Source organism: Ciconia boyciana, chromosome 12 (genome assembly GCF_034638445.1).
Source record: "Ciconia boyciana chromosome 12, ASM3463844v1, whole genome shotgun sequence".
NCBI lineage: Eukaryota > Metazoa > Chordata > Aves > Ciconiiformes > Ciconiidae > Ciconia > Ciconia boyciana.
In genome coordinates, this window is record NC_132945.1 from 22597315 (window position 1) to 22616293 (window position 18979).

The window sequence follows — 18979 nt, forward strand, 5'->3', positions numbered from 1 at the left end:
AGGGCCATTTCTTATGTCCCTGCTGCTAGCCAGGCTCTCTCAAGAAGACCTGCCAAGGACAGCATAGTAAGTCCATGTGCTCCTGTGCTTGGGTAGTGCCTGAAACATCTGGGCTGGCCTCCCAGAGAGTGGATGCTTTGTTCAAAAACCCAGCCGTGTGACTGTTCACCTTCTCCTGCCAGAGACTGACGTGACAAGGCTTGTGGGAGCTCACCGAAACGAGCACGCACACAGGGTGACAGATTTAAACAGCCCTACTTGAGTTGCTCACATACTTTTCACCAAACGCATCCCACTACTCTAACGTAGTCTTTTTGTTCCTTCAGGAGGTTTAAACCTGGCATTTTTGGGTCAATTTTCTTCAGTGGTTCTGAATTTCACCAGCAAAAGAGATGTATGAGTTTCATTGCAGAAACATCCACATGGCCAGGCCACTCTCTCCTATATACATGAAAGGGAGAAAAGAGATTAAAAGAAACCCCTAATGAGGACTGAATTATGTATGGATCTTGCTGTTCTTTTCTGCTGTGTCCTGCTCTCCCAAGCTCAGACCAGTATGTTCAGTTTACTAACAGGAAAGAAAATAAAATAGCAACCTAGCTCCTTGCAGCTTGAAAAGGAAATTCAGGCAATTCATGCAATCATGGGTATTTCGCCTGGTGTTAAAAGCAGTCTTCAGAGGTAGTTTAAACACAGTAGTTTAAATCACAAAGTGAAAAGTTCAATATTGACTCAAAACCACCGGGAAAATTAAACTAGCACGATGCAATTGCCTCTACCACTATTTGACCAAAACTTCAGTGCAATACATCATAACGTTAACGATAACCACATGCTTTTCTGTAGGAATGAGACTCAGCCTCTAGAAGACAGGAGGGGGTGAAATTCACTTCTCTATCTGTGGAATAATAATGGAATAATCATTATGAAAAAGATGACAAGAGACCTCAATTCTTCATGCCACTTTTGTCAAACAGATGTCTAAAGATCTTGATGTGATCAAAGATCACATCAAGCGTCAGTGGTCTGCTGGAAAAATCCTTGCTTGCTGCCCTGCAAGGTAGCTTTTGAGCAAGAGTCTGGATCTGGTAATTTCTGGGGGTTTGTTCCCATATTCTTAGCAGCTCTAAAAAGTTAATGCATTTTTTCATATGTCACTGAACCAGCATGTATTGCTGTAGTTCTTCAAGGGTGAACTCTAGGGATGCTGAGAAATCTTAGAGACTAGGTATATTCCACTTTCTGCTGAGACTCCAGCTATCATTGGACAGGCTCAAATCACACAGGAAAAACAACCAATCTCAGCTAATCCCAGCTTCATAACACAGTCAATAAAAGCCACGCTCAGTCAGACTCCAACATCTTTATTATTTCATCTGGCTAGTCAATGCAGATGAATTACTTGCTAGGACATGGTGGGAATGGATTGGGCTGTTTCCTGTCTATTCCATTTCTGGTGGGAATAACGACTGATAAAACACAAGGAAAAGTCTGAAAGCTATGAGTTTTCATCAGTGTCTTTTTTTGAATTATATTCTGTTATCTAAAGACTCCACTTAACACAGATAGCCTTGGACTTCAGAAAGAGGGAAGGAGAGGAATTGTCTGCTAATGTAAGCAGGGAGACAAAGTGCTGAAACCTGAGATTCATAAAATCTAGTTTTATTAATTTGAATAAATCTTAATCAGGACATAAAAATTATTAGGAAACACCTCAGAATGTGTTTTCAACCAGTGGATCAGCAGGAGATGAAAGTAATGAATATACTATAAATTTTAAAATTATGTAACTTGTAAAGAAGTATTTTTGTGAAACTTTAATAATGAAATATGTAAAAGCTTAAGTTAAAGGGTTGTAGGCTGAGCTTTTGAACACGTCTAAGAAAATGAACACTTCAGGATGCCTGGAGTCTATAGAAAGAGCAGAGATGGCTGTGCAGGGCAGAGCGAGGAGCACCCTCGGGCCTGTTTGTGGCACTCAAGGTGTCAGCAGCAGCAAAGGTCTTAGGGAACAAGAGGAGTCCTTCTGAGGACCGTGTGGGGTCCTCGTACTGAGGTTCCCTCAAGGTCCTCATTTCCACTAAGCAGTTGCATCTCCCTTCTCCTAGCTCTCTAGTGTCCACCATGTTTTACAGGCAAGAAACTCAGGCACATGGTGACGTCAGGCCTGAGCTGTGGGTAGGTGCTATGGTGTCCTCTGTGGGAGTGGAGCACTATTTCTCCTCTGGTTGCTGTACCTGGCGATTGCTGCACCTTTTCTTTCTAGGGAAATTAGGTGATAGGGGAAAGCTGGGAAGTCCCTAACCATGCACCAACATAGACTGAGGGTGTGTTTGGAGTGCCTCACTGGACCCAGGAGCTCTGCGGCACTCCTAAAACGCCTCATTCAGAGACTGCAGCCAAATCCCATCTTAAGTCCACTAGCAGACTAAAATTTCACCCAGTTGCATATTTGCTTCAGCAAAGTTGGTAAAAGAAGAAATGGGAGTGGTGTACATATGCATAAAACAAATAAAAATGTTTCTAATTTTGTGTTGTTGAGGTGTCTCACTATCCCGGCATGTGGGACAATTCAGCAACCAACAGATATTTTCTGAGTCACAGCAATTGTGAAACCCTTCACTTGTATATGGGGACTAACATAACTTTAAGACTGATCATCAGATATAAACTAAGCTCTTGGATCATGTATTTAGACAGACCGTATGTATGGAGAGAAACAGTAGCCAAGAGAGCCGCAAAACTCTTGTCAGTCCATGCAGCAACCAGAAAGTCTTAGAAAAGGAAGAAGAAACTTCGTAGGTACATGTCACCAACCTCCATTTTTTACAAGTAATTAGCACCTTGTAGGTAGTTGCTTTTACCTAAGATCTAAAATTCTTAGAGAATACATTAAAAACAGAGCTTAAGGGGCACTATGCCATCTACATAAATCCATATAAATATCTTCCAGCAAGGGGAAAACTCAGGAATGAAATGCGAACACTGATTTTCTCCTTCCCAGCCCAACCTCCATGTTTTCAGAGCTCTGTTTTAGATTATGTTTAGAGCTGGAAAGTCTCCATGAGAAAGAGCAGATGGCTAGGGCACTGATCCTGCCAGATGCTGATTTAGTCTGGACCCAATCCAGAAGAGCACTTTAGCTTTGTGCTTAACTTTAAGCATGGGAGTAGCCCAAGAATTATCATATGCTTAAAGGTATACCAGGATACGAACTGCAGCATTCAGCACCTTGCAGGATTAGGCACTAAACTATCTGGAGCATCCACCTTGAAACCTGTAGCTGCAAAACCACTCCTAAAGCCACAAACCTCTATAAGTCCAACAGGGGTAAAACAACTGTCTGAGCCAGACCACAGCATCTTCTCCAAGGCATAGCCGGAAGTCTGTGACTCTAGAGCAGAACAGCTGCAGCAATTTCTCGAGGATTAGCATAGTTGTGTGTAAACAATATCATTCAGTATCACCACAGGTACCCGGGAGGCATTGAACAGATAATTCCTGGCTGGGATCTTTGCAGTTCATGCAGGAAGTGTGCTCCCGGTGCTGTTTGGAAGGGGAAGCAGGCATGGAAGTGTAGAAGGAAGGAGGTCTTCCCACCTTCATTGGCTGGGTAACATGGTTGGCAACCCAAATGGGTAAAGGAACGTTGACAACTCCAGCCGAAACAGGCAGGTACTGCAGGCACTTACACACTCTGAAAATCAGGCCAGCTATCTCTGGCCACCGTAGGCCTCTTAAATTACGCAGCTGTTTAACTCCTGCTACTGGGAGAGTAGGCAAGGTTGGGCAGTACAAACTGCTCTCTAAGTGCTAAGCATTTTAATGAACTGAGAGTCCTTATCAGTTGTGAGCGCTTCACAGGACCCCTCTTGCACTGAACCAGTCTTACACTTTCTCAAGACTGAGGGAGACAGGGAGGTTTTTGACCCAAAAGTCTTTGGAGAGTTTTAAACAGGGTATGTGACATCATTGCCAGAATCCCGGCATTTATAAACAGCGGAGATCTGAAAATGATCCCAGGGCTGTGGAATTTAAAGCATGCTAACAACCCGCAACAGCTTGGGAACTGCGGGGAGAGAGCTCCGTGTGAGCGCAGTGTCCCCTCCGTAAAGCCCACTGCTATTCCATGACATCATTGCTCAGATTTTCATCAGACACATACCTTTCTTTTATCCCCATGCTTCATGGTTATGTTTTCAATGCTTCTGATCTTGTTGCCTATGAACATGTTCTCCTGAACCACAATTTTTTGCCCATCGGGGTTGCACCTGGAGGTAGAAAAGCAAAGGTGGTGTTCAAGAACCTGACTCACTGCAGATAAGCCAGGGAGGCATTATTAAAGAGAGAGAATGTCATTCTTAGACAATAGTCTTAGGTCTTAAAAACCCCTAAAAGCTCTTGCTGGTGGAGATTGTTACCTCTTCGTGAAACTACTGTATACCTTCATTGCAACATTTCAAAATTATTTACAAAGCACCTTGACAGAGGTAGACAAAGATCAGTCTATGACCAGCAAGGAAACCCCCCAAACTTTCTAAAGATTGAAAATAGAAAATACTGGACAACTAATTAAATCACATGAGTTTAATCTGGCTAATATCAGTTATACTCCAACTCAGTGCAGCTGTGGCTTTTTAAGTGCTCTTTTAGCATTTGCAGTGCATTTCAAAATTCAAAATGCCAGTCATTCAAAACTGCAGGGAGGTGAATGTTGCTGAGCATGTCTGTCTATCTGCTCAGCTTTCCAAGATGAAGTGCAGGCTGAGGGAGTAGAATGGATAAATACTGGGATAACAACAGCAGAAGGCTCCTTTAATATTGCATATTCCCCAGAAGATAACCATATCTCTGTCAGTTATCAATCTTCAGTTTTGAATTATGGGCGAAGAGCAGTGTATGTAGCACATCATGCAGAAAGGTATATCTGCACCATCCAAGGCAAAAGGCTTTTCCATCTTCTTTAACTACAACCTTTGGAATAAATGAGCAGAGACACAGGCCTTCTCATGCTTAGGAGCGCAAAGGCTTCAGCAAGGCTAGAGCTCTGGGCATCCTGCCTGAGGGCACTGCCCGCTGTGCAACTCGAGGAAGCCTTTAATTTTCAAGTTGCCAGTTCAGCTCCAGTCCAGCATGGCTGGGCATTACGAACTGTGACTCCGTGACAGCAAGTTAGTGAAGTCAGTTCAGTTCCACAACTAGCTGCAATTGCGCCTTGCACAAGTCACCACAATGCACGGCAAAAGTGTTCTTATGGCCTCCTCATCCCCAGTAGAAGCACCAGCACTTCCCATGGCCAGTCCCAGTGGCCTCGGAGCCCACCGTAGCAGATTAGGATTATAGGAGGTAAAATGAATATGCACTTCTATAGGTGATGAGGGGCTGATATAGGGCCAATGCTGCAGAAAACTAATCCATAAATCAGCCGTGCCTTTGCCAAATCTGCACAAGACGCATGGGTAACACCCTGGGTCAAGGGAGGGTTTATAGCTCTCAAAAGAGCCTAATTAGAAGACATCTCGAGTGACTTCCTGCAAGGCACAATTCTGTCTTGAGGATGAAGGGAAAAAACTCAAGGGAAATCACATCACAGCTATAAGGAACAATAATAGTGTTTGGGGATTCAAAGTGCACTCGTGAGGAGGGGGGAGAGAAAGAGAGAGAGAGAGGAAGTGAGACAACAGAAGGAAATGGGGTCTGTGTCATTTCCCACAGGAATCCTCCTACAGCTTCTGCTGGAAAAAGATAAGGCTGCCCCGGAGGCCAGAAGAGGTAGACACCACTCTGCAATTGTATTTAAATTGATAAGATCAGAGAGTCAGAGAGCTGGAACAAGGGTTATACGAGGTCTTTTGCCACCGGGTCACTGGTTTGAATCTGGCTTAATTCGGCATTCATGACCAATTCTTGCTCCCTAGACAGAAAGGTCTGGAAAAGATTTCAGGCCATCTCTGTGGCTTTCCTACAGAATGCATAACCTGTTTCCTTATGGTGTTTCCATTCTGCTCTTGTTGAACACCTCCGAAGCAGCAGCTTGTATGCCTTCTGCTGGCCTGCGATGCCAACAGCCCTACCTAAGCCTACAAATCTCTGCTGTTTTATTCCTGCAGGAGCAGTGTAACTACCTAAATGAGGTAATGGGCTACTTCCCTTGTGGAGGGACACAAGGTAACTTTTTAGACCCAACATGAGACTAGATCACCCAACATCACTGGAACTGCTGCAGCAGAGAACCTGGGAAAGGAGCTTCTCTGTGATTTTCCCCTGTCTCATGACTTGCCATTCACAGCATTTGGAAAAGCATTGAAATGATGAGAAAATAAGGAACCACCCAGCAATTTTCTCTCTTGCTTCCTAGACCTGCCTTCATTTTTTAATGGATGGAAAACCTGACTTCAGCCCTGTCATTGCAGGGAAGAGTTGAAGTGCAGTCAGAAATGTTATACATGGCTCCTGTATGTCCCCTGGGGCTACCAGGGGAAGTATTCAGACCTCAGCCAAGACCTCTCTCTACAGGTCACTCTGCTCATATAACAGCAGGAGCAGAGAAAATGTCTACTTGTATAAGACGAATCTTGAAAGGCATCTTGTGTTTTAACTTGCCTCATTCCCCTCTGACAGTTTTGACCCAGTGACTTGCTTCTCCGTCTTCACACCTCAGGCTGCCTCCTGACTTTAGCAAAGAAGGGTCCTCAGTAAGGCGTGAAGGCCTAGTTACCTCTTCCAGCTTTTGCAACGCACAGGAGCCCATGCTCAGTGTGCACTAGTGAAGACAGCCCTTAGGAAGTGGCATAAATTCCATATGGCAACTAAATGAAACCAAACCTTTGGCAGGTTTGTCTGAAAATAGCTCTTACAGGGGAAAAAAGTGTGTTACCTCTACGCAGAAGGCACCTATCTGTTTTTTCTTTGTAAACCATGTAGGCTGCATCCAAGAGGTGTAAGAAAAGATCTTGGTAAGTCAGAGGGGCATTGCTGGTCAAATTAAAGAAAATTCAAGCCTGATCTTTAGTCACTTTAAACTTACTTGACACAATTCTGATAATATAGAAGGTGCTTGTAACTCCAAGATGATCATACACAACTAGATGTCTACTGGGTTCACAACCCTTGAGATCTTTAGGTGGGGAATCACTGCTTGTGATTTTTAACTACGATAAAGAAGAGGTACTGGAAAGAAAAACTGACTTGAAACTACCAAACTATTTTGCAACATGTTCACCTGTAGGAATTTCCACTTACAGTGTGTCTGTGAGGCTGCAGGGCTGCCACTTCCACTCAATCTTCGGGTCAGGATTCCCACTTGCAGTGCACTGGATTTTGTGTTTGCTTCTTAATTCCACTCGCTCAATCTTATCAAAATCAGTTTCCTTTTCATAGATTTTGGGTCTCTCTAAAGAAAAATAAAATACCACCAACAAAATAAACTCAACAGCACAAATTTACATCCATAGTCATGGTCTCGTTTCCATCAAAGGTTTTGAAACCTTTCACTGTCATCACTGAGAGATGATTTAGTGAGGATTGCTGGAGCTGTAGGGCAATTACCAGAAATACTGAAAGTATACATTTGCAGGAACATGGGTATTAGTTGTAGTGTTTCAGAAAATACATTGAAATGCTACCACATTCATCCTAATTGCTTTCAAATGTTGTCGTGGACCTGCTACACTTCGGGAAAATTTATGCCGTTAAATGTCTATTGGGGCTGCAGGGTCAGGCTGTTAGTCTGTGTACTGTGGGCAAAATAGCATTCGACTTCTGATGTCACCTCCTGAGAGGAACCTTATCAAAGAGCTGCTGTTCTGCAATATTGTTACCATTGTGCAGGTTCTTCCCAGGGTTTTGGAAAAAAAAATGTCTTTTTGATCTGAAAACTTTGCTCTCCTTTTCTGTTTATGTGTAATGTGCACTGGATGAAGGCGCAAAGAAAGCAAGGAAGAAGTGGTGGGGAGAAAACACTTGTAGAGTAATGACAAGAAATTCTTGCCAACATCAAAACCATTAAAAATGTCACTGCATTATTCACATCTGGAGGAGTTGCAAGATCACACCTTTGGACTGGAAATCTCTCAAGAACAAACTTTTGTGTGACACTTTCAGGGCTGCTTGTTGCCAGCAGGAAAGAAATGCTTTGTCCCATCTACGTCCAGCTCCCACGGGAACATATGAAAATGAGAAATAATGCTAAAAAATCTCCAAAGTCAACTGAACTTTTCCTAACCTCGGAGAGGGTGGGTTTGAGTTTGGGGTGAAAGCACAGGCTCTTCCCTTATGCAGACAGCTCTGCCCATCCCTAGCCATATCTCTTTGTCTGCTTCTCATAACAGGAAATCAAACAGATTTATTGGTCGGCGTCCCTCTGTGGAACACCTCTGTGTAGCCAAGTGCGGCTGCTTTACACTGAGGGCTTTTGACAAGTTGGGAAGTGAATGTAGATTAGATTTCTATTTTTCGGGTTAACTTATTTTTTCTGCTTGTCAAGGAGTCCCCAGATATGTAAATATGAGCTACTGCCCACCTCATCAATCTTGAGCCCTTTCCCTCTTTTTTTTAATAGCTTTTTTTCCCTTCCAGCCCTCTACTCTTACAAGAGGACTGACCAGGCTGATCCCGTGTCTTGGTGGGATCCTCACTTTCCATTTCTCATGGCTGCCAGGTCAGACTCTGAAAGATCTTCTGACCTCATCATTGCCTGAAAATACATCAGCATTTCCTTCTCCACCACATGAAAGGAGTATTGACTGTAGTTGGTTCAGCCATATCCTAACTCCCATGCTATAGTAAAACATTAGCTGCTTTAAAGAACCTTCATTAGATCCTGATTAACATTTCACTTGAAAAACCCAAATGACAGGCCTTGTTTGGTTTTGCTCTTGTGTTCCCTTTTGCTTTTTTGATCCCCTTTGGTTGAGTCTTGTTTCCCCTACAGATGAAACTCTATCAGGCTCCAAAAATCCACTCCTCACTTCTTTGTCCCTTCAGACAGGGAGAGGGATTGTCTTTTCGTGAAGGAGAAGATGAAGAAGGGAGCAGACGGGAGAGTACTTCAGGCTGTGGTTAGGGTCTCTCAAACTCAAATCCTCATCTGTAACATGGACAGAGGGCTTCCTGCACCACATCCCTCTGGGCTATGCACCGTACTGCTGATCAAGTGCTTTGAGACTTGTGAGCAATTCACAGGACAAATTATTGGGACTAATGTTGAATTTCCTTGTAGCTGGCATCTCATTTCCCATCAATAAATTATTTCTGATCATAAAAATAACTTTGTAAAACTCCCTAGAGAGAGAAGCACATTTTTCATTATCTCGGACATTTTTCTTTTCAGTCTCAAATCCTGTGTTTGGCATGTCTGGACTGACCTCAAAAGCGTGATTTTCACTTGGAGAAAGAGACTTTTAAGTTCAGTGTGAAAGGTTACTCAAGTGTTATGTGAAAGGTTACTCAAGTGTTATCTTTTCTGGGCTATAAGAACAAAGCTTTACACCCTTGGGGAGGGAGACAGTACGTTTGTGTGGTTTTGTGTGTGTGAAAGAGTATGGGGGGACAAGGTTTGATTACAATCTTTTAATATTTGATTACAATCTTTTATATTAGGAGATTTTTCTATACTCTTGGTGAAATGATGAACACGTTGACTGTCATTTAAATTATCCTTCTAAAAAAGAAATAATAATTTTAACTTGATTAATTCAAATAAGAACATACATGAGTGACAAATGAATTCTTAATTCCACAATTACTTTAGTGCATGGCACTATTAAATATTACTTGAAACCTAAAATGAGTCAAAACGATTCATCAATTGAAATAATTATTATTTATGAGGCTTAAGCAATTATTTTCTTAAAATTTGAGGGGCTGGCTTAAAAATGCCTCCCCATCATTTCTTTCACAGGGCCTTATAACACAGTTAGTGTGAGGTTGTAGCTAGTTAGGGGCATGACACTCAGAAATTGAAGCAATTTTACTAAGTGTCTCTCTCTTTCCCTGCAAAGGTTGTAATGGTGGTGGGTGTCATTCTGCAAGTGACTCTCACTGTGGTGCTACCGCAGTGGGGATGAGGCCCTTCCACAATTTTGAATGTGCGTTCTTTGTGCTTGTAAGGGTGTTGGCATTGGCCCCAGCGCACTGCAGGTTTGTGATGTGGAATGTGGGGTACTCATATGGGGGATATTTCTTGGGCTGAAAACTTTCCAAACCTCTGCACACTGTCATGGCCATTTTACCTCTTACCGTGCCCCCTGAAGGCAACTGAAGCTTTTCCATTCACTTTGCTCACTGCTGGGCCAAATCCTATTTACAGAAGTTGCCTCCGTCAGTGATGGAAACAAGTTAACTGGCTTCTGTGGTGGATACTGGCCTTTTAGATTTGCTCAGCCTATAACTAGATAGTTGGCTCAGTGGGCTGGCATCTGCAGCAGCCTCACCTGCGAAAAGGCTCTCCACATTAGCGTGGTGAGGAGTTTTTAGCCTAAAGCCAGTGATTATCTAAGCTAAACCTAGTAGTGTATTTCTCAGATAACTCTCTCCCTCCTCCAAACAGTGCTTTGCTTTCTCTTTCATGTTTGCTTACTAAGCAGCATGGTGGATTATGCACAAACTCTTGTTTATCTTTGCTCATGTTTAGATGTGAGGTAAGGCTTGGGGTACATATCCATTTGTAAGCACTGCCAGAATCCAAGTACGTTTGTGGTTTCTCCTTAAATTATGCATCTAAAGCGTGGATTTCATCAACACACATACATTTGCATGTGTACCGCTGTTTTTTAAGCATGCAAAAAAAAAAAGCTGTTGGGAATGGAGAGCTTTAGCAGGCATTGGCCTAATGGCAGTACAAAAGGTGAGTAAACAAGCAAGCTGCCTCTGCACAGGCCCTGCAGTGCACCTTGCCTCCTCCAGCAAGTGCAGTGCAGAGTCCTCCTTTCTCCTTGAAGCTCTGCAACTGTGCCGAGAGCCTGACCTGCAACACCCTCTGCTCTCCTAACCTTGGGCTCACAGAACATCCCCCTATAGAGCCTTGCACCCAACCAGCAGTCCTGCCTGCTACAGTAGTGCTGAACTGCAAGAGATCTTTAAATACACTTCATTTCTGATGTGAAATACCCTTCACTGTCCCACTTCTTGCTTCCCACTACCCCCCACACCGAGATCTGCCTGCTTACTTTCAGCCTCTGCCTCCCATCCCTTGGCCATTGCCCCCCCCCGGCTGAGTTTTCTCAAGCAGAAGCCAAACAAACCTTAAAAGCTTTCTCGTCTCTGGCTGCATTTGGAACGTGCAATGTTCAGATGGCTTTAAATGTATTGAAATAAATGGGTTTTCATCCTCTCTGGCTTAAAGTGTGACTGTATCCCCAACTCGCTTTGCAGAGGTGCAATTGCTGGTGTGAGAGCTGACCTGAATAACTAAAGACTTTGCTGCTGCTGCACTGTGAAATGCAATCAAAAAGCTGTTCTGCTTATTGTAAATTTCAAATTGATCAGCATTATGTAAATCTCACCTTACTTTCTAGTGTTATCTTTAGTTTGTGGCATTAGGAGCAAATAATATGTACAAGGATTAGGACATTAACCCTCTGGCATTACCCCTTTTGCAAGGGACTCTTCTATCTCTGAATTCATTGCAGATGTTATGGGGTTGCACACTTGTCACCCAAAGGAACATCCAAATACAGAGGACAGCACATAGAAAGTTTCCCTGCCTTTTTTAGAGAAACTTTGCTTTAATTTCAGTGACCCCCAACTGAACTGCTGTTTATGTACCTTCCCCACTACCCACTGCTGTTTACGTACCTCCCCCACAGTTTTGAAACTGGGTTTCAAAAAATCTTTTCACATTAAGCACATCATTAAAATAACATCGAGTGGTCCAGTGAAGCGTTTAGTCTCAACCTTATGTACTTTGCTGGACATGGGGCTTCATTAAAACTATTGATAGAGAGGCCATTTGTTTTCTATTCATCCTTTCTGTTTCCCAAAAGCAAAAATAATTTGCACTTTAGAATCTTTCATCTGATGTTTGTATGGTACTTAATGGAAATTTAAGCTCTGCAAGTTGAGCTAGGTGAATATTTTGTATGGTAGATAGGAAACTCATTAATGCAAGTTTGGACTGGTCGAACAGTATGGGAAAAAGAGGATGAAATTTCATAGAATCATAGAATCGTTCAGGTTGGAAAAGACCTTTAACATCATCGAGTCCAACCGTTAACCTAGCACTGCCAAGCCCACCACTAAACCATGTCCCTAAGCACCACATCTACACGGCTTTTAAATACCTCCAGGGATGGTGACTCCACCACTTCCCTGGGCAGCCTGTTCCAGTGCTTCACAACCCTTTCGGTGAAGAGATTTTTCCTCATATCCAATCTAAACCTCCCCTGGCGCAACTTGAAGCCATTTCCCCTTGTCCTATGGCTTGTTACTTGGGAGAAGAGACCAACCTCACCTCTCTCCAGCCTCCTTTCAGGCAGTTGTAGAGAGCGATGAGGTCTCCCCTCAGCCTCCTTTTCTCCAGGCTGAACAACCCCAGTTCCCTCAGCTGCTCCCCATCAGCCTTGTGCTCCAGACCCTTCCCCAGCTCCGTTGCCCTTCTCTGGACGCGCTCCAGCCCCTCAATGTCTTTCTTGTCATGAGAGGCCCAAAACTGAACACAGGATTCGAGGTGCGGCCTCACCAGTGCCAAGTACAGGGGCACGATCACTTCCCTACTCCTGCTGGCCACACTATTTTTGATACAAGCCAGGATGCCATTGGCCTTCTTGGCCACCTGGGCACACTGCCGGCTCATATTCAGGCAGCTGTCAACCAGCAGCGGTCCTTTTCCGCCGGGCACTTTCCAGCCACTCTTCCCCAAGCCTGTAGCGTTGCATGGGGTTGCTGTGACCCAAGTGCAGGACCTTGCACTGATACACTTGCACTCATACAATTGGCCTTGGCCCATCGATCCAGCAATCCCTTTTATCCCTTTCCCCTTCAAATCTAGTTTAAAGTTCTTTCCCCCAAAGTAAAAACACTTTGTCCGTATTTGGCTTACAAGTGATCTCTGTGGTTTGGGTTTTTTTTTCTTTTTGTGAAAAGGAAAGAAAGAAAAAATTAGTTAGATGACCAGAAAACAAAACTTTTGTTTCAGGCTGAACAGAACATTGCGTTTGACCCCAGCTGATTTTGTCTGGGTGGTTTTCTTTGTTTTGTTCTGTTTGCTTTTTTGTTTTGTTTTGTGTAGCAAAAGTGGGTGCGCAGCATTGTCCCCACGGTACCTCTGAGGAAGCAGATGCCAAGATGAAATGAGTGGCCAAAATCTCTCCGTGAGTCAATACCACGGCCAGGAATAGAATTAGGGTCACCAATTATCGGTCGCCTGCCTAATCTCTAGCACGCACACCCTGCTGCTCCATTGTAACCCGCTGTTATGGACTGGGAATGCCAGCAGGGTGGAAGCAAATGGAAGAGAAACCATGCAGTTGGGTACTGTATGAATAGATATTAAGAAAAATCACAGGGCACTTGACCTACCCTACAGGGAATTTTGTTGTTAAAATGGCAGTGCAGCTTGGTTTTGTTTTTTTCTGACCTTGTACTGTCACTTTTGCATGTATCTATCTTCACCTTGTAGGAAGAGAGCTGTCTTTTCCAGTCCTGTACCACCTTCCCCAGATCTGTCATTCAACCCTGATGCAGCCAAGCTTTGGGGGAAAAAAAAAGGATTTTCTCTTGTCTGTCTCTCCCCATCTTATTTTTTGTGGCTAAGCAGAGGTCAAAAGCAAATGCGTAATGATGAACTGCTTAATTTTTAGCAGAGCAGGCAGTTTCCTAGGATTTTTGTCTCTGCCCCCTTTGCCTGCTTTTCAAAAGAGAAAAACAACCGTTAATATACCTGCAGGCTTGTCTGAGAGACAGCATGGAAACCACATGCTGCCACTTTCCGACTTCCCCCCACCACTCTGGTTTTTAAGGGCTGTCAGAGAGAGATTGCTGCTGCAAAGACGTGAGTTGAATGCTTCAGATTTTTCTGGCAAACAGCAGCAGGCCCCCACCTTCCTCTTCCTAAAATTGCTTTGGCTACTTCCAACAAAATGAAAATAGCTCATCTGACTTTTTCATTAGGGGCTCTCCTGGGAGCGCACAGAGGCTGAGTGGAGGCTGGACTGTGGAGCTGCAAGTGTGCAGGGTTTGCATGATGTCAGTGAGAAAATTCTTCATAATTTGCTAATAATTAGTGTGCCGGAAAGGCCGGCTGCAGTCTGTTTGTGCTGCTACATTTGTTCTTTTCTTTCATATATCTCCCAGAAAAAGTCAGTTGTTTCTCTCCTGCTTGCATCTGATAAATGAGACTTGAATCTGGAGCACTGTATCTCTTTGCCCTTGCTCCTCTCGGCTGAGTGTCCTGCCAACCCAAAGCATTGGCCACAGCCATTGCTGCCAGGACCCAGGAGGAAAGCAAAGCAATGGGCTTGGGGAGGAACACATTGGAACAGCAGTTGGATGGAGACAAGCTGTGTTTTATTTTGGGGTTTCTAGTTTGCTCGGCTGGCCCAGGAGGTGGAAAATTACATTTTCTATTTTGACTTTTCCTGAATGGGTCATCCTCCAAGGAGCGACACAGGAGATGGATATGATACACAAAGGAAAACCAGGCCTGGCAGGATACCGCAGCATGCAGGCAAGGTGAAGGTAGATCATTTTATGTAGCCCTGCTTCCCGTATCTGGCTCAGTCCTTTAACCTAAACATCAGTTGGGTTGCACTAATACTCCAAAGAAATTCATGTTTCTCACAGTACAGCAGTGTCCAACTTAGAGATTTCAGTGGCCCTTCCACGCACAAAAGACCGTGGGAGCCTCCCCTCTGTCTTCAACTGGCTTTAACTGAGATCCATCACTCTAAGAGCTCTTTTTCTCTGAACTGGCATAGCCCAAATGTATTAACCTCATCCTGAAGGCTCATTTCCCTCTTCAGACTATTTCTGGGTCTGGTTGAGGTGATGGGGTATTGTTCACATGGATCACTGCATATTTATTAACTTTTATGGAGATCACTGGGGACTCCTTTGATGTCAACTCATCCCTTGCAAGCCAAAGTAGGTCAGGCACAGAACTCCCTTTGCCTTTGATTTTAAACCAAATATGAAGAGCTGGCCTGACTACAGAGTAGGGCAACATATGCATTATTAAGTGCTCTGGAGCTAATTCTCCCTGGTAACAAATCGAGGTATAGCCGGTCACCTCGCTGACATAACAAAGAGCACATGGCAATGCACACGTGAATTCTCCACGCACCCCTTTTATTCCAGTCCTTGCCCAGGAGAGAGGGAATTCATAAGGAGCCTGTGAATTACTACTGCTTATGGGAGAGGCTATTTCTAGCACTTAATCCTGCATTTCTTATAGATACAACACAAGAGCTTGGGGGATCAAGGACTCTGTGAGGGAACATAATTTCAATTGACTAGAGCAGCTGGAACCCAAAGCAATATTTGCTGGAAGAGCCTTGAGGGAGCACAGGAGAGGAACTTTGGGACAAAGAAGAAAGGCAAAGTGGTGAAGGAGGTTATTCATCCCATTTTTGAATTAACTTATGCTTCAATACAATCTTCACTCACAACGTGGTGGTCAGAGCATGCTGTCTGCTCCATAAGGGCTCAGCAAGAACCCTGATACATGCAGATGACTTGTACAAGGGTGAGAATGAAATGCAGCCTGCTTGCCCATAAATAGATTTGAGGTTTTTTGTTTATGTTTTGTTCTGAAACTGCTTTGTACTCCAGCCCGGAATAACTCTTTTCTCCCACATTTCTCCTTCTTGGCTGGCTCAGATGTGCAGCCACCAGCTGTTTGCTAGGATTGTTCCTTCTCCTTGCTCCCTCCCCTCCAAATTCTTCAGGACATTATTTTCTTGAAGCTTTTCTCAATAAGAATTTAATCAAACAAAACAAAAACACAGCAACCCGCCGCTTCTTGGACAGTGTTTGATGTGTAAATATGTAAAGAAGGAGTGTTTTGAAAATGCAGTCAGCTACCTCCTGGGGACTTGAGTCCTACAATGAGCCAAGGTGACTCCACAAGGGAGATATGTGCTCCTGCAAGATTAAATTCCAGCTGCAGTGGGAGCACGGGTGACCAGAGGTACAGCTAAACCACTTCTTAAAGAGACATTTTATGAATAGCAGCATGATTCTCCTCCAGGCCAGGCAGCAGGCTCCTTCCTGCATATTGTCAACCAGGTCCTCACCTCAGGCCAGCATTGCTGTCAGTTCCCACCCTGCAGCTCTGCAAGTTATTTGCCCATTTTGCTCCTCCTTGCCTCTGTAGAGCTGAGACGATCGATACCTCTGCACTCTGCAGATACTCATCAGTTTTATGGCCCTATCCAACTTAGGGGGGAAATAGTTCCTAATATTTTACTCATTACCATGGAGTGAAATACCTTGCACATACAGTGTATGCTTTATGCCAGAACTACTGTGACTGCCACCAATTAAGTATAGGGGAGGTGACTCCAAGGAAAGCCTGCAGCAGTGCTGGTCTTCCAGCAGGCCAGGAGATACGCTGCATATAAGCTCCTGTCCTGCAGGGCTCAAGCAAATGACTTCTTATCTTGTTCTCATCCTGCTTAAAGGGTTCTCTTCTGCTGCCATTATTATTGAATAAAATACACTGCAAAAATTATTATTGTGCAATTTGATGAATGAGTCCTGCTGCTATTTATACTTTGTTTATGAACAACAATTTGCAACACTATTAACTTTAAAATTCCTCTACACCGAGTTCAAATTCACAGCAATGGGTTTGTCACAGCACGCTGACTGCCAGTTATACTATCTGTGATGCTCAGGAACATTAACAATGGATTATTTTGAAGAGACTCACAGGAGAGGGGGCTGTATGCTTACTTATAGTTTCTTCAATGCAGTGTCCCCTTGCAGCAAAAGAAAACATTCAAATGACATTTATCTTCTCATTCTAACGTCTATTTAAATAATTTTCCATCTTCTCTTTAATAGTATAGATCAGAACTCACTCACTTTCACAGATGCAGCTCTGAAATTTAAAAGACTGGCCCTGGCTTTTGGGGAGCAATGCTGTTACTCAAAAAGAAGTGTTCCTTCTCAGTAATAGGGAGCTGGTACATGATTATGTACTCAGCATGAGGCTTACTGGGTGCTGAACTGCTGCAGGCTCCACCTTTTAGACAAGATGCAGAACTGATGCTCCTACCACTGTGTTCACTTGCAAGCCCAAGAGGATTTTTTCCATCAAGTCTGCTAATCCCTGTGTTCAAATTCCAGCTTCAGTAATTGCAGGCTGCCTATGGTTCTAAGCAGAGACATTAGTCACCCCTCCCAGCTCAGAGGTGGTTGTGTTTCCGTGGTGGGCAAGGTGATCCCTGCATAAAACAGCTAGAAAGTGTGTTTTGGTCTCCTTCTGCATATCTAAGTGTCTGCTGAAACTCCAAGCAATTTAATCTATTCAGGTGCAATACCAGGATATCAGTCATGATGACTGGAGATAAAGTGTCAGGTTATTTGTTGAGGAGTTAAGTGAAAAATTCAAATCTGCATTCACTTTGGAGCTTCAGAATTTTTCTGGAAAGTAAAGCAAATGATGCCCAGATCTGAAAAAGCAGTCCCTTTACTCTAACTGAAAGCACAAGAAAAAAGGCAGTTTGCTGCTGTTGAATAAGCTTCAAGAGCAGAATTTGCCTTTTTTGGTCTCTGCCCACATGCATCTCAGCAAAATGACCCTCTCCTTGGGCTGAGTGCTTCACATGTACAGCATGTCAGGTTAGTACTGCAGAGAAGAGCCTGGCAAAGGCAAGAGAGATTTCCTAGGTGTTTTGTGTCAGTCTTGTTTACAATCAAGGCAAATATCCTCATTGTTTGCAGCCTTTAGCTTAAAAACAATGGCACTCTTCAGCAGATATTTTCCTTTGCTTGCTCTCATTTCTGGGATGACCTTCTTTTACCAGAAAAGAAACACTTGCTGTTCATTTTTCCTGTGCTTCCCCATGCAGCGCCTTCTCCAGTTGGTAACGTTCCTGCAGCTGCTGGACTTTGCAGACTCTTGAGAAATGGTGGGTTTGCAATTAAATAATTATTCCTGATTGAAGCCTTTGTTGGGCTGATCTCTCAGAAAGGCTAACAATGAGCACCATGCTAGGCATGCACTGTGTGTGAGAGACAGAATACCACATACTCGTACATACAATAAAGATGAAAGGCTTGTACTGTAGTGAAGAGCATGGGATGGTTTAATCCTGAAATAGCATCTTGCTGATACAAACAAGGTCTGTTTGTTTTTTATATGCCTGTTTGGGGAATGGCTGCTCTTCAAGTAAACACTCTCTTTTGCATGCAAACACCAATATTTACCTTGACAAGATAGTTTATTATCATTCTTAATTTTCTCTTCCTTTGAATGTTTCCGTTCTCTTAACAAGACGGCAAAACCATTGTATGGATAAACAATCTCAAGTGAACAAATTACCACAGCTTAACACATTCCTGCTCATCAGCTGAGCTGCAGTACCTGACCAGATGCATACTCTTACCTCTCTCCACTCCTAAATCACACATTAGTTTATGTAATATTTAAGGTGGTTTAAGCTACCGTACCTTATTTAGCATTTTAATAGGCCAAATGTGCCTAAGTGACAAGTTCTCCATTTGTTAGGCATTATTCCTTTCTGAAAGCTGAAAGGTGAAATGACAAAACCACAAATGCTGGCAGTACATGGTGCGACAGTACGTAAGTATACAAAACAGGACAATTGAGAATATTTTTAGGTGTCAAGAGGATAAGGAGAAAAGAATTCACCACAGAAAAGACAGCAAACCTATCTCAATAACTTTATCTGTCTCACTGACTGAGTGAACCTCGGGAAATACAAAGGGAAGCAGAGCTAACTTTTGCTGAACTCGTAGTTGGCCTCATGATTCAATCTCTGTTGCCAAATTCAATGGATTAAAAGAGGCAGTG

General features: G+C 43.5%; 1 protein-coding gene across 1 annotated transcript in view; it reads right to left on the reverse strand.

Annotated features, from left to right (window-relative positions):
• Nucleotides 1–18979, reverse strand: part of LOC140658611 (vascular endothelial growth factor receptor kdr-like) — a 138261-nt gene that overhangs the window by 51670 nt on the left and 67612 nt on the right. Inside the window, exons 10-11 of the mRNA XM_072877249.1 lie at nt 7243–7393; nt 4166–4271 (exon numbers count right to left, since the gene is read on the reverse strand). Coding sequence (XP_072733350.1) covers nt 4166–4271; nt 7243–7393 — 257 coding nt within the window. The remainder of the gene's footprint in view (nt 1–4165; nt 4272–7242; nt 7394–18979) is intronic.